Consider the following 15,402-nt stretch of genomic DNA (forward strand, 5'->3'; position numbering starts at 1 on the left):
GAGGCCGACCAATCTGGCGCCTCACTTCTCGTGCTGCCCAATCAGGCGCGCCGTGGGGTGCCGATAGTATTTGTGTTGGATCCGGTGCTGGTGGATCGGCCGTTCCCGTGTCGGCATCGAGGATGGATGGATCCTATGTGGCGAAGGACTCTGCAGTTATTCCTGCACCCACAGAGAGAACAAGATCCCAACATGGCATTTCGACACCAAAAATACGTACAGATGGTACAGTCAGGTATGACAAGGTATGTTTTGTTGGCCTTGCTACTACAGGAGAACCATACAACTTGGCAGAAGCCTTAGAAAATAAAAATAGGAAAAATGCAATGGATGAGGAATATAATGCTCTCATGAAAAATAAAACATGGCATTTAGTTCCTCCAGCAAAAGGCAGAAACATAATTGATTGTAAATGGGTTTATAGAATCAAAAGAAAAGCAGATGGAGAAATAGATAGATACAAAGCTAGACTAGTTGCAAAGGGTTTTAAACAAAGGTATGGCATAGACTACGAAGATGCCTTTAGCCCTGTTGTGAAAGCAGCTACTATCAGACTTGTTCTCTATTGCAGTATCGAAAAATTGGAGTCTTCATCAATTGGATGTGCAGAATGCGTTCCTTCATGGTGTTCTAGAGGAGGAAGTGTATATGAAGCAACACCTGGTATGAGGTAAAGGATAATCACCATTATGTGCGCAGGCTTGATAAAGCTCTATACGGTTTGAAACAAGCACCTAGAGCATGGTACTCTAGGCTAAGTGAGAAACTCCAAAGGCTTGGTTTTCAGCCGTCCAAAGTTAACACATCACTGTTCTTTTTCAGAAAAGGAAAAATCACCATTTTCATGCTAGTATATGTTGATGATATTATTGTTGCAAGTTCATCACATGATGCAACCAAGGCATTGCTTGAAGATCTAAGGAGAGACTTTGCTCTAAAAGATTTTGGTGATTTGCACTACTTCTTGGGAATAGAGGTAAAGAAGGTTAAAGATGGCATAATCTTAAGTCAAGAAAAGTACGTGTCAGATGTGTTAAAACGAGCAGGTATGATGAATTGCAAGATATCAAATATGCCACTCTCAACCTTTGAAAAATTATCTAAAGAGGAAGGTGAGCCTTTAAGTGCCGAAGCATCTACAAACTATAGAAGTGTGGTAGGTGCCTTGCAATATCTAACACTTACAAGACCTGATATATCTTTTCCTATCAATAAAGTATGCCAGTTCTTGCACACTGGACAACAGTAAAAGGATTTTGAGATATCTGAGAGGTACTCTGAGTATAGGCTTAAAAGTCACAAGATCAACGTCAACTTCGGTGAGTGCGTTATCTGATGCTGATTGGGCAGGTCCTGATGATAGAAGATCAACAGGGGGTTTTGCTGTCTTCTTTGGACCAAACCTCATATCATGGAGTGCATGGAAGCAAGCTACTGTGTCACGATCAAGCACATAAGCTGAGTATAAAGCTTTGGCTAATGCTACGGCAGAACTAATATGGGTTCAAACCTTGCTTAATGAGCTTCGTGCAAGTCATTCTCCTACTGCACGATTGTGGTGTGACAATATTGGTGCTACATATCTTTCAGCCAATCCAGTGTTTCATGCAAGAACAAAACACATTGAGGTATAGATTACCACTTTGTGCGTGAAAGGGTAGCTAAGAAGCTACTTGATATTCGGTTCATTCCCACAAATGATCAAGTTGCGGACGGGTTTACTAAAGCCCTCTCTTGGCGGAAATTAGAAGTTCAAGAACAATCTCAACTTGGTGAAGTTATGATTGAGGGGGAGTGTCAGAATATTTGTATACGTATATACGGTGGATTATAAACTGTATATATATCATAGGGCCAGGTGCGGTGCATATCTTAGATTGTAATCTAGTTGGTAGGTTGTTGGGGAATCTCTATCTTGTATAGTTAATTTGGAGATCAATCCATAACCTAACCAACTAAACCCTTGTAAACCCTAGCCGCATTGTGGCTCTATATAAACATGGAACGCGCCCCTGCTAGGCATACGCTTAACGCCATTTTTCAGCATGTAGCTTGAAGAGAACACGACTACATCCAACAATGGATAGAGAGGTTGAGTTTGCTCGTGCTTGGACAATTAATTTCTAACTTTAGCTAGAGGGATATATTTTCCCCTCACTGTAAAAAACAAGACAGCTGCCGCTGAATGGAACTAGTTTATTGAGACTTGCTTTCATCTCATACGAAAAGTAGAGAATGATTTGAGACTGCGCAGGGCCCTCCAGCCCAAAAGCTCTGGTAGTATAACTACGTAGTGCTAAATCACATAATTATTGCTCCATAAAAGCCATGAAATCCACCTTTGCAAGTGAGCAGAGGCGCGGCTGCGGGCACAACCTGTGATCATTCCTTCCCGTGACCCTCTGGTTTAAGTTGGTACAGCCAGGAATGCGTGTTGCGGGTCCAACCAAGGAGGCAGCCCCAGACCGCTTTACGCTCACAGGAACCGTACGAAGAACCAACCAGCAAATGCGACCATGTTTCCCCGTATGCCTTTCCAGCGGTCGTTGCTCGTTGGTGCACGTTCCGGGAACGAACTCGACGGCCGCAAGTGCGTGCGTGCGCGCGCGCGCATTTTTTCCTCCACGGCGACACGGCGATCCTGCATCGTCTAACCACAAAACGCCGCCGCATCGAGAAGCAAAACGAGACCCTAAATGGTTGAAAAAAATATAGGAAATCCTCCCCGTGCTAAATGCATGTGTGGAGTACTGAGTCTGCTGCTCTTCTTTGGCACGTCGGCAGGACTACCCAAGCAAATGCCTTGTGCATGCCCACATGCACACCACAAGGTATTCCACTAGAGCACAAAAAGATCTAGAACTATGGCGGTGCGCCACTGTCTCGCCTTCCCTTTTTTGCCCGGCGTGTGTGAACGACGAGGCCGATCTCCACCATGAGCCCCGTGCTGCGCCGCGCTGTGCTGCACTGTGCGACGGCACTCGGGAGATAGGGACACGAGGAGCGCGCACGTTATGTTCCGTTTGTATCATGGCCCTCCCCCCATCCTGCCTGCCCGGGGCTCACGCCGTGGGACAATCCCAGCCGCGGCTCACCGGCCGGCAGATCGCTTTTGAACCAACCCGAAAGCAAAGCTACTGTACGTGCTTAGGCTCTCTGCTAATCAATATACTACTAGGGCGCACTAAACAAATCCACGACATCGGTCTCGCCATAACGCGCTCCCTCTCCCTCTCTCTGCTCGCCACCAGTGAGGTGGTAGTTGGTGGCTGGCTGGGCGCACCAGTAGGCAAAAGCAGCGAGCCAGGGGGAGGGAGGGAGGGCCTGCTGTGCTGTGTCCACGCCGATGGCGGCTTCTCGTCTCCTCTTCTCGCTCTGCAGCGCGCTGGCCGTGGCCGTGGCCGTGGCGGCGGCGGCGGCCACGGACACGCTGAAGCAGGGGGACTCGCTGACGGCGCCGGCGACGCTGGTGTCCTCGCCGTCGGGGGTGTTCGAGTTGGGCTTCCACGCGCCGGACCCCGCGCGCCCGGCCCGCCTCTACCTCTGCGTCTGGTACCGCGACACCCAGCCCAGGACCGTCGCCTGGGTGGCCAACCGCGCCAACGCGGCCGCGGCGGCCGCGCCGTCGCTCACGCTCACGGCCGGCGGCGAGCTCCGCGTGCTCGACGGCGCCGCCAAGGACGGCGCGCCCATGCTCTGGTCCTCCAACACCACCACGCGGGCCGCGCCGCGGGGCGGCTACCAGGCCGTCATCCAGGACTCCGGCTCCCTCCAGGTGCGCGACGTCGACGGCACCGTCATCTGGGACAGCTTCTGGCACCCGTCAGACACCATGCTCTCCGGGATGCGCATCAGCGTCAACGCCGAGGTCAGGGCGCAGGTCAGGGGCCCGCCGGAGCGGATGCTCTTCACGTCCTGGGCCAGCGAGACGGACCCCTCGCCGGGCCGGTTCGCGCTGGGGCTCGACCCGGCGAACCCCAGCCAAGCCTTCATCTGGAGAGATGGCAATGTTCCATTCTGGAGGTCAGCTTCTCCATGCCCCGCTCCCTGCCATCTTTTCCTTTCCTTGGACCAGTATAGTTTGCTTCAATATTTTTTGGCCAGATTTTAAATTATTATACTGTAGGAATGTTGTAGAGACTAGTACTATATTTTATTGGGGCATTAATGTGCTTAGCAATCAGGTGTTATCAACATGCTAGTTCTTCTAAAAAAGGATATTACTACTAGTAGTTAACCTGCTAGTTGTTCTGTACTAATTCTGTTCTTTTGCCATCTAGTACCTAGGAAATAAAGATTAGTCACAATGGGTAGTAACTTAGACCGGTAACATGCATATATCACTAGTCTATGTAACAACCTCCACAATGGGTAGTAACATATGTGTTGTGTCATGCATCACTTCATTTATTACGTTGTAGACTCATCTTTTCTTGATATGTGTGATGTTACAGCAATTTACTATGTTACCACATGCCTCTCTTTCTTCATTAATTACATGTCACATCATCTATTTTGCCTAGATAAGTGTGATGTTATCATTTATGTTACTCCCACTGTGGGTAGTCTAAGGGGGTGTTTGGTTCAGAAGTCTTAGGACTTTTTCTAGTCCCAGGGACTAATCAAAAAAGACTCTCTAGTAGAGTCTTTTTCTAGTCCCTGTAGAAAAAGTCCCTCCCGTTTGGTTCCTAGAGACTTTTTAGGGACTTTTTCTAGTCTCTGGGACTAAAAAGTCCTTGAACCAAACACCCCCTAAGGAATCTGTCATCTCGTAAGTTTTTTGTTTTAATTTCCTTTTAGGAGGTCGTGTTTTAGTTGTTTTTTGTTTTAGTTGTTCCAGTCGGCACTAGGAAGCATCAGCTGTCGGCTTAGCTAGTCTGAATTGCAAATTGCGAGCATCTTCTTTTCGTGTGCGGTGTGCTACACAAACATCATTCACACTTCATTTTATGATGGTGCATCAAAAGGATCAGGTTCAAAAGTGGGAAACTGACTAGCCGCGTGAGGCTGTGTGGGGCGGTAGCTCTACTTGCAGTCCATCAGTAGGCAAATAGTCAGTCATGGTAGATTTGTAGGCCATCCCAGAATTCTAATCTCACTTTTTTCATCGATTAGTCTGCTTGCTCGCCATCTCTCGATAAGGATGGCCGATGGCATCTGGCAAAGTTATTTGTAAAGCTTCAAATCTTGCCTGCTAGAGGACCGTTCCTCTCCAAACCCTAGAAGAGGCGACCTCCGAGTGCACCACGCCGCAACCTCTCCTCCGTCAGTAGGTCGTCGCTCATCGCCTCGCTCCTCCTCCGCTGGCTCTGCCGGCGTCGGAGTGCGGGGAGGCCCCACTACCGGATGGATTCCCTGCCCTAACAACGATTGGCTGGCTCCGGCGATTGAGCAGCAGTGGCGCGCCCTCGGCCCATTCGGGAGTAACCTTTTTATTTTCCAGGGATGTCTATACTGCTGGTTTGGTTTATAGATCCGAGTGTTTTTCTGCAAAAAAAAAAAAAAAAAAACTTGTGTGCTAGAGTACCGTTTGGAACAAATCTCTGAAAGATGAACTTTATATCTTGTGTGCTTGTATTTATCCAATAGTGTTTGCGTAATGTTGTTGAAATGTGCTAACTTTCAGTTCATGATTTCAAATGAAGAAGAGTAGAATTCCGTATGTTCGTTAGTTAAGCTTCTGGGTGCTATTGTGCATGAATTCAACATGTAGTGCAGGAGTTCCTTAACTACCTAACGGAAAATTGCAGTTGCTTATTAGTAAGATTTCGAATTGAGGTCCATTGGTGTCCAGATCTGCATTTTTATCAGGTTGTCGCTAGACTGATTTCTGGCTGCAGCCTTTTCAACTTTCTGCCAGTTGCATTGGCACCCATTCGTATTATATCTGTGTTTTAGAGCTGATCAATCTCTAGTTGTAAGATGAAGGAGCCGTTTGGTTCTAGGCCTTGCCATACCACACTTTGCCACACATTTCTTGCCAAAGTTGCCTAAGGTTAGTTCAATAAAATGAAAGCCACAAGTTGGCAAGCCTAAGGGAATCTTGCCACACTTTTTGAGTGTACGTGATGTGGGGCCCTAGTGTGGCAAAAAGCATCTTGCCTAAGGTGAGGCTTGAACCAAACACCTTCTTAAGTTGGTCAAACTTGCCTAAGCTTAGGTGTGGCAAACTAAGTCAACCTTAGTCACAAACCAAAGAGCCCCGAAGTATTGGAATATAATTAAGATGTCCACCATTTTCTTACTGGACAGAGTTTTTGGGAGAGGGTTGGTTTATGAAGTTCAACCAGGCTCTAGCCGGTTTTATAATGTTGTTTTAGCTGTGAGTTGCAACTTGCAGCCCATATTTGCACATGTGCTATTCTTCTACCTCTATATATTGGCGATTCTTAACTAAGTCTACCTGCTATATTGTGGAATGGGGCCAGCGCAATCTAATCATAATCCTCGACAAACCCATTAAGTCTACACTGACATTTATGAAGTTGGTCAATCCATCTTTTGACAAATCTGAAACATATACACAGTACACTTTAAAGTTCATTTGCATTTGAAATGTGATTTCAGCCTTCTTGTTCCTGTAATTACCAACCAATTCACTTGTGCTTGTTTCATACGAAAAAACCTGTTCTGGGCTTCACTATCTCGAGATAACTGAAGAGAGTTCGGTGTCCAACACCCACACGCACCTCCCAAAGGCAAATAGAAATGAAAAGGCAGTAGCTTCCACAGAAGAGAAGTCCCCACCTAGGAAAGCAAGTAATCCAAGTTTCACAAACTAAAGATGGCAAGCAATTGAAATTCCACAAGTATATACTGAGAATGCGACCACAAATTCCTAGGGACAACCTCAAAAAGAGTAAGATATTTTCAGTCTCTCACAATCCCCTTGAAATTTTTGAACCCTCAGATCCCATATATAGTGTTAAAGAATATCCTAAATTTTGATCCACTGTGCACATAATTTTTTCTACCTTGTTTTGGATGAGATTTGTCTCCTTGGGTTGGGTTCTCCATGACCATTTCTTATAGGTTTATATGGCCCCCAACCTTGAAAGTAGTATGCATTACATGATTAGAATTACTATGCAAATTCAATAGTCACACCTCTCCAAGTCCTCATAGGACTCGATCGTAAATAGGAGTATCCTTTCTCAACATAAACTGTAAAAATTATTGAACGGCTTAGTTCAAGATATTATAACTTGTATGTAATCCTTTACAGGTCAGGCCAATGGACTGGGCTAAATTTTGTAGGAATTCCATATAGGCCACTGTACGTGTATGGGTACAAACAAGGAAATGATCCAATCCTGGGAATGTACTTCACTTACACTGCAACAAATACATCTCTGCAGAGGTTTGTTGTTGCGCCAGATGGCAGAGATGTCTGCTACATGGTTAAGAAGTCTACACAGGAGTGGGAAACTGTGTGGGTGCAACCGTCAAATGAGTGCGAGCGTTATGGTGCATGTGGTTCAAATGCGATATGTACGGTGGTGCAAGATACGAAGGCAAAATGTACCTGCCTGAAAGGTATGTCTTTGACTCTTGGTGCAATTTCTTTACAAAATCGGGTTCCGCTCTTACTAGCTTCCAGTAAAAGATGAACTGTCTTGTTCCTTACATAATTGGGTGAACTTCCTCCCTTGTTACCGGCACAACTGACTATAAGTCGCAGTTAGGACCCTAAAATAGGAAGCATGGACGTTGTCACTACTTATTTTGACATCTCAAGCCCTTTCATACATGTTTACAGAAGTATATGCTTCACAAATTAGTCACCTTTTTCCTTCAATAGGTTTTAAGCCAAAGTTAGCAGATGAGTGGAATGCAGGAAATCGGAGCCAGGGTTGTGTTAGAAACCCACCTTTGGACTGTCAGGTGAACAAAACTGGAGATGGATTTCTCTCTATCCCGAATGTCAAGTGGCCAGATTTTTCATACTGGGTATCTGGTGTGACCGATGAGTATGGGTGCATGAATACCTGCCAGCAAAACTGCTCATGTGGTGCCTATGTCTACATGACTCAATTGACGGGGTGTCTACATTGGGGTAGTGAACTGATGGATGTTTACCAGTTTCAGGCTGGGGGTTATGCCCTAAACCTCAAGCTTCCTGCTTCTGAGTTAGGTAAGAGATGAAGATTATCTAAAGAATAAAGTTTATATATGCAGTTATGCACGCTACCATATTTTCTCACCTTTGACTTACCATGTTTATGTTGGGTTATGCTGTTCCTTCATCAGCAGGTTCACATATCGCAGTTTGGAAAATAGCCACAATAGCGTCTGCCGTGGTGCTATTTGTTTTGTTAGCTTGTCTCTTTTTATGGTGGAAGCGTGGCAGAAATATCAAAGGTGAGGTTCCTTGGATTTGGCTCAATGATTATAGTCTAACGAAAGCTCACCTGATTCTTCTGTTGTCCTCCGTAGTTGTCTGCACAAGACTGCATTCTCTTGTGGTGCTAATCAGTATAGTCAAGTGTACCTAACTAGTTCCACGAATTCATTACAGATCATAAATAGGAAAAAAATAATCAGTTTTTACCCCTCAACTCTTGTAATGGTAAAAACTCAGGTCAACCAATAAGTAGGGGGAGGTAGAAAAGGGAGACCTGAAACCAATGTGGTAGAAGCTTGAGAACTATTTTTTGCCTTGATTAGCAATGTAAGCCAAATCAAGAATCAATCATGATTTGATCGTGATCAAATCAGCCGATCAGGATCTGTACAAATCAGTACAGATTATTTGCTTCTACCTAGATACTAACCAATTATTAACAGTAGACATGTAGGGGTGATCACGGTTCATATAGCACCTTGTTGTGCCAAAACCACTGGCCACATTTGACTGGTCTAAGAGGGTAATTTGTCCAAATTAGCAGGCAATGGTGTCATCTGTAATTTGTTTGGCTTTAGAATCAAAGATGAAATCTAGAAATTTATAGGCGTTGCGGGGTAAAAAGGACTTGTGCCTTGGGAGAAACCATGCTGCCAAGCTGTTGTGAAGACTGCTAAAATGGATCTAGCTGTGAACTGTTAGCTGTAGTAATTAGTCTCAGTTTCTAATATAAATGGACTCTTGGAGGCAAGTATAGTGCTAACTGGTATTCTGGGGCAGATGCAGTGCACAGAAGTTGGAGGAGGTCAAGACGTTCATCTACCAGATCTCAGCAAAGTGCTGGCATGCTGGATATCTCAAATTCGATTCCTTTCGACGATGAAACGGAGGACGGAAAAAGTCATGAACTCAAAGTACTCTCCCTGGACCGCATTAAAGCTGCTACTGGTAGTTTCAGTGAATCCAACAAGCTTGGGGAAGGTGGATTTGGCCCGGTTTATATGGTACGAGTGATATTATCATGAATCTATGTATTATACTTGTTTTTTTGTGGGCTAGTATTACACTGTACTTGGCTTGATGCAAGTTAATACCATGAATCACTTCAGGGAACATTACCTGGTGGAGAAGAAGTAGCTGTGAAGAGGCTTTGTAAGAACTCAGGTCAAGGCCATGAGGAGTTCAAGAATGAGGTCATACTGATTGCAAAGTTGCAGCACCGGAATCTTGTCAGACTATTAGCTTGCTGTATACAGGGAGAAGAGAAGATCTTGGTTTATGAGTACATGCCTAACAAGAGCCTCGACGCATTTATCTTTAGTACGTACCATTTCCATTCATCCTCATTCCTCTAGATGGACAAATGTACTGATTGGATTGTAATTACTGTGGGCGAACAGATCCTGAAAAGCGAGGTCTCCTAGACTGGAGGACAAGGTTTGATATCATCGAAGGTATTGCTCGAGGACTGCTATATCTCCACCGGGACTCAAGGCTACGTATTGTTCATCGTGATCTCAAGGCCAGCAACATTCTCCTAGACACAGACATGAACCCCAAAATATCAGATTTCGGAATGGCAAGGATTTTTGGAGGGGATGAAAACCAGTTCAACACGAACCGTGTTGTTGGGACATTGTACGTGCATTTCAGATAGATCTTATGATGACTGGAATATTACCACTGCAGTACATTAAATTGGATTTTGTTTTTGCAGCGGCTACATGTCTCCTGAGTATGCCATGGAAGGCATTTTCTCCGTCAAGTCCGATGTCTATAGCTTTGGAGTTCTGATCTTGGAGATCATCACAGGGAAGAGGGCTGTCAGCTTTCATGGCCAGCAGGAGTCCCTAAACATCGCGGGATATGTAAGCGCACGCGTATCCCATATGCCACACCCATCCTGACATTTCATTTATCTGTTTCCTCATGGCTTGAGTTTGCAACCATTTTCCAGGCATGGCAACAATGGAACGAAGACAAGGGCGAGGAAATGATCGATCCGTTGATAAAACCGTCGTGCTCGATTCGACAGGTCCTGAGGTGCATCCACATTGCATTGCTATGCGTGCAAGATCATGCCCAAGAGCGTCCGGACGTGCCGGCGGTCATCCTGATGTTGAGCAGCGACAGCTCCAGCCTTCCCATGCCGAGGGCGCCCACCCTGATGCTCCGTGGCCGTGCTCTTGAGTCGAGCAAATCAAGCGAGAACGAGAGGAGCCACTCCATTGGCACCGTATCAATGACACAGTTGCATGGAAGATAGCATGGCAGGGGCAGTATATACTGAAGATATCATGTCTTTCTTTTTCTCCAAATGTTATGTTGCAATGCTGGTGTTTTCTGTAGATTAGGATCTGGGCAGTTTGAGGAAGCCCAATGTGTACGAAAGAAGATATTCATTTATGTCATCTGTAAAGTCGGAATGAAGGTCCATTCTCAAGTTTAGTTACGGCTAGCTACGAGCATGACTACGACAGAAAGCGACCCAGATCTCTAACTTGACGGCGATGGCTCGGCTGCACTCGTGTATATGATCTACATTTCCTTGTCTGGACATGGAATATACGTGAACCTCCATATAAACGCATCAGTTCTTTATTTAGGCTTGATTGAAGTTTGTTGCCTGCTCACGTTGTCGACACTCTATCGGGATCCTTTTTCTTTTTCTTTTGAAGCCGAGGCAAGAACTTTGCCTTTTTTTCGTCAGTTATTAAGAAGACGCCCTAGTTTATCTGCAGAGAACTTACCCTAATGTTTGTATTTTAGCACGGTTCAGAGGTAAAATGCTAACGTGGCACATCAATTAAAGAAGAGAGAGGGGTGTTGTATTTTACTCCCTCGGTTCCTAAATTTTTTTTTTAGATATTTCAATAAGAGACTGCATACGAAGCAAAATGAGTAAATCTACACTCTAAAATATGTCTATATTCATTCAAAAGTCATGTATTTAGAAACGGAGGGAGTATTAGAGATAAGGGTCTTAGAGCATGAGCAACCGGTCTCGACTAATTATTTTTTAACAAATGGTGAATTTTATTGACTTAAAATGAAGCATCAAGAGAATACAAACACAATAAGCACACACACGGCCTCTGTATAATTAAGATGCACACAACCAACACTAACGCGCACACACAAAAGAAGAAAAAAGAACACGCCGACAAAGAGCAAAGTCATATAAAAACCAAGCTATGCCTAAGCGAGAAAAAATAATCTCTGAAAGATCAAAGCAACGGTCGATAAACTACAACAACGACCATATCCGCACCAATCATCTCTTGACACTACAAGGACAACGAGAAGATTTGTAAGTGCATCTAGTGCCATCCCTAGTTGGTTTTGGAGTATTGACGACAAACTTGGTTGAGGGACTAATGTGTTTGTGAGAATTGCAGGATAACACAGGTAGTAGTCCCTCATTGATTCGGTTTACCTACCAGAGATGACCCCTAAAAATGTGTGAAGACATTGAAGACAATGGTGGTATGTGAAGATATTCACAACGAAGATTATGACTCGAGAAGACATTCACGTGAAGACTATGGAGTGCGAAGACATAGTTGCTTCGTAGTTTCCTTTTCTTCTTTGTTGAGTCATAGGAACCACCGCACTGTTAAGTGGGGTCCAAGTGAACAAAGTCAGAATGATTGATGTGATGCTCAACCAAATCTTATGTCTTCGAGTGAAGACAATGAGAGCAAATCTTATCCAGAGTTGGATGAGTCAGCTTTACTTGTAGCCCAGGTCAAGCTGCCGCGTGTGTTTGAAATTTGACCGTTGGACATGTGTCAGTTCCTTAGTGACCCAGGGTCATTTTGGACAAATCAGGTCGGGTTGCCTCCTGGCTATAAATAGCCCACCCCCTACGCCATAAATTGATGGCTACTCAGAGTTAGTGCACGACTTTTGTCGTTTGAGAGCAACCCACCTCCGAAGCATTTGAGAGAGATCCTTGCGAGGACAAAGCACAAAACACCCAGAGCCAAAGAGTGTTAGGCATCACTGAAATCTTTCTGTCCGCGTGACCTGAAGACTTGTTACACTTGAGGACTGTGAATCCTCCAGCCGGTTAGGCGCCGCGTTCTGAGCATCCAAGAGTCATTGTGGATCGCCGGTGAACGAAGTCTGTGAAGGTTTGAAAGTCTACCTTGAAGGCTTGTCCAGTGTAGTCTACCTTTCGCTGCATATCAATAGGCTCATATCTACTGTTTGTCTTTAAAGCCCCCGTGTTTTGAGGACTTTCGTAAAAATCACCTATTCACCCCCCTCTAGTCGATAACTAGCACTTTCAATTGGTATCAGAGCAAGGTGCTCCCTTGTTCTATGTGATTCGGTTTAACCACCTGGAGTTTTAGCTATGTCGACTGCAGGGATAATTAAAGTCTCCGCTGCGTGCCCTGTCTTCGATGGCACTGATTACCCCTACTGGAAGAATAAGATGCATATGCATCTTGAAGCCATTGATGCCGACCACTGGTATGTCGTCAAGAACGGCGTTCCCAAGGCCGGTGAAGGTGTCACCCTGCTGATGTCAATACGTTCATTCAACTGGATTCTACCGTCAAGAACATCATCTGTGGTCATCTGACCAAAGGACAGTATGGCCGTGTGAGTGCTCTGAAAACTGCGAAGCTAGTCTGGGACTGGCTTTCAAAGGTCAACAAAGGCGTCTCAACCCAGAGAGACTCAAGGATCAGTGTTCTTTGCAACCTCTTCAATCGTTTCAAGCGAAATGATAATGAGAATGTCCAGCTCACATTTGACCGCCTCACTGATATCACAAATGAGCTTCATGCACTCGGCGCCACTGAGATCACCAAGCATGAAATCGTCAAGACACTCTTGAGATCGCTCGACAGCTCATTTGACACCCTGGCCCTGATGATTCAAGAACGCCCTGACTTCAAGACTCTCGATCCATCTGACATACTTGAGAGGCTCAACACACATGAGTTCCAGTTATCTGAGAAAAGAGATATCTATGGTCCCAACTATGGCCGAACTCGCGCTTTGAAGGGAAAGGCTGTTTCCTCATCTGAAGAAGAATCTGACTGCAGTTCTGGGGATCCTGAAGACATTGGAAAGGAGCTTGCTATGCTTGTGAAGAAGTTTCAGAAGTTCACTAAGAAGAAAGGCTTCAGAAAGTCTTCAAGATCCAGCTCAAGAAATGATGAAGCTTCTGCTCATGACCACAAGAAGAGAACATGCCACAAGTGCAAGAAACATGGTCACTACATCTCTGAGTGTCCGCAGTGGGATAATGAGAACAAGAAGAAGAAGAAGAAGAAGAAGAAGAAGAAGAGCAAGGAATATGATTCTGATGACAAGAAGAAGAAGAAATCCTCAAAATCTTCTTCCAAGTCTTCGTCGAAGTCTTCATCACACAAGAAGAGCTCATCAAGCAAGGCTCGTGCATTTGTTGGCAAGGAGATGGATTCAAAGGAGGAGTCTGCTTCTGAGGAGGCGGAGGTGGAGTCTGAGGAGGAGTCCGATTCAGGCGTGGCAAGCCTGGCTCTAGCTTCAGCATATGTCACCAAGTCCATCTTCAACACTGAAGACAATGGCCTCGTCACCAACACTGATGCTGAGGATAAGGATGACTCTGCTCCCACCTACTACTTCATGGCACGCGATGCCAAGGTAAACTCACGCGATGCTTACTTTCAAATATCAAGTGAAGATGACTCTGATCGTGAATCCAAACCTAGCTACAAAACACTTGCTAATATTGCAACTGAACAACAGAAAGCTATGGAACATATTCAAAAATTGCTAGACAAAAGCGATGACCTGTTGGACGCGGAAATGACCCGATCTCAGTCCTTAATTGAAGACATAAAAAATCTTCATGTTAAGTACGAGGAACTTGAAAGTCGTCATGAAACGCTCTCAACAACTCATGAAAAGCTTTCCTACGATTATCTTCAAAGGAAGCAAGAACTTGAGAAATTGAGAACGGCTCATGAAGATCATCAAAAGGAGAACGAGTCACTTTGCGCTCAACAGATCAGCCCCTCTCAGGAAGGATTTGAACCACCATGTCTAAAATGCCTTGAGCGTGATAACGCTACCTCTGTTGCTGAATGTTCTACTGCTACTACTGTTGCAATATCTTCAACTGCTGATGTGGTAACTAACCCCTCTACTGAGGATACCACTGCTATTGCTGATGAGAATGCCAGGTTGAAGACATTGCTTGAGACAGGAATGTACAAAATTCTCAAAGGCATCAGACACTATGTGATGTCCTCAAGAAACAGATTCTAAACCGAAACCCTAGGAAAGAGGGTGTTGGGTTCGAGAGGAAAATGAATGTTGATAGTTTTTACTAGAAGCCTGAGCAGTACCCCAAAATCACATGGGTTGCTGCAAAGGAACCTTCAGTGGATCCGTCCACTCTATCTGGCTTCACTTGTGCTAACCTGATTATCATTGATGAATCCTTTGATGCAAACTATAAACTGTTTAAGAATCAGAATGGTGAAGTGTTTGCCAGGTATATTAGTACTAACTGCAAGAATGGGCCACCTATGAAGAAGATCTTGGTGCCCAAAAGTTGTCTTGAGAATCTTCCTGTGAATGTCATCATGACACCACCTGGGAAGAAGACAAACCCCAGACCAAAGGCTTCATATGGTCCAAAGGCTTCATACAGACAGAGGACTCAATAGAGTCACCCTAACGCCAATGTTTTGCAGGGAAATCATACTCAGACCTATGAATATGAGCGTGTTTCCTCAAACCGCTATGTTCATAAAACTAAGAACTTTTCTGCTTATTCATATGAGTATTATTCACCTCCTGCAAGGCTATTTGCTAGGGCTCCAAAGCCGAAGTTCTCAGATGCTGCACTTAGACTCTATACTTCTAAGCCACCCCTGAAGATGTGGGTGGCTAAGAAAAATTAACTCTCTTTTGCAGGGAAAGGTTTCCAGCCGGAAATCAAAGGCGTCTGATGCTATCGCTGGGGACCTAAAACAACTTGTGGGACGCAAGATAAAATGTCCAAATGGTCTTACTATGTATTTCGTTCCTGAGTTCCTTGATGATCACCC

The 15,402-nt window shown here is 44.9% G+C and overlaps 1 protein-coding gene across 6 annotated transcripts; it reads left to right on the forward strand.

Annotated features, from left to right (window-relative positions):
* The first annotated feature begins 3,062 nt into the window (after nucleotides 1-3,062).
* Nucleotides 3,063-10,897, forward strand: LOC123052447 (G-type lectin S-receptor-like serine/threonine-protein kinase B120). 6 transcript variants are annotated; one of them, XM_044475625.1, is made up of 9 exons: nucleotides 3,063-4,023; nucleotides 7,226-7,536; nucleotides 7,802-8,134; nucleotides 8,251-8,361; nucleotides 9,125-9,348; nucleotides 9,454-9,664; nucleotides 9,745-9,982; nucleotides 10,062-10,212; nucleotides 10,302-10,897. In XM_044475625.1, exons 1-9 carry the CDS (start codon nucleotides 3,347-3,349, stop codon nucleotides 10,608-10,610), a joined length of 2,565 nt encoding a protein of 854 aa, XP_044331560.1. In that variant the 5' UTR covers nucleotides 3,063-3,346; the 3' UTR covers nucleotides 10,611-10,897. The 6 variants fall into 6 exon arrangements, with proteins under 6 accessions (XP_044331560.1, XP_044331562.1, XP_044331561.1 ...); XM_044475627.1 differs by having other exon boundaries at nucleotides 9,131-9,348; XM_044475626.1 differs by having other exon boundaries at nucleotides 8,254-8,361.
* The last annotated feature ends 4,505 nt before the right edge of the window (nucleotides 10,898-15,402 follow it).

This window comes from Triticum aestivum, chromosome 2D (genome assembly GCF_018294505.1).
Source record: "Triticum aestivum cultivar Chinese Spring chromosome 2D, IWGSC CS RefSeq v2.1, whole genome shotgun sequence".
In the NCBI taxonomy this organism is placed as follows: Eukaryota; Viridiplantae; Streptophyta; class Magnoliopsida; order Poales; family Poaceae; genus Triticum; species Triticum aestivum.

Bases quoted from the DNA above. Each gene is read 5' to 3' on its own strand.
- LOC123052447 (XM_044475625.1), top strand. From the start codon at position 3,347: ATGGCGGCTTCTCGTCTCCTCTTCTCGCTCTGCAGCGCGCTGGCCGTG. The intron at 4,024-7,225 runs GTCAGCTTCTCC...AATCCTTTACAG, and splicing joins GGCAATGTTCCATTCTGGAG to GTCAGGCCAATGGACTGGGC. The intron at 9,349-9,453 runs GTACGAGTGATA...GAATCACTTCAG, and splicing joins GATTTGGCCCGGTTTATATG to GGAACATTACCTGGTGGAGA.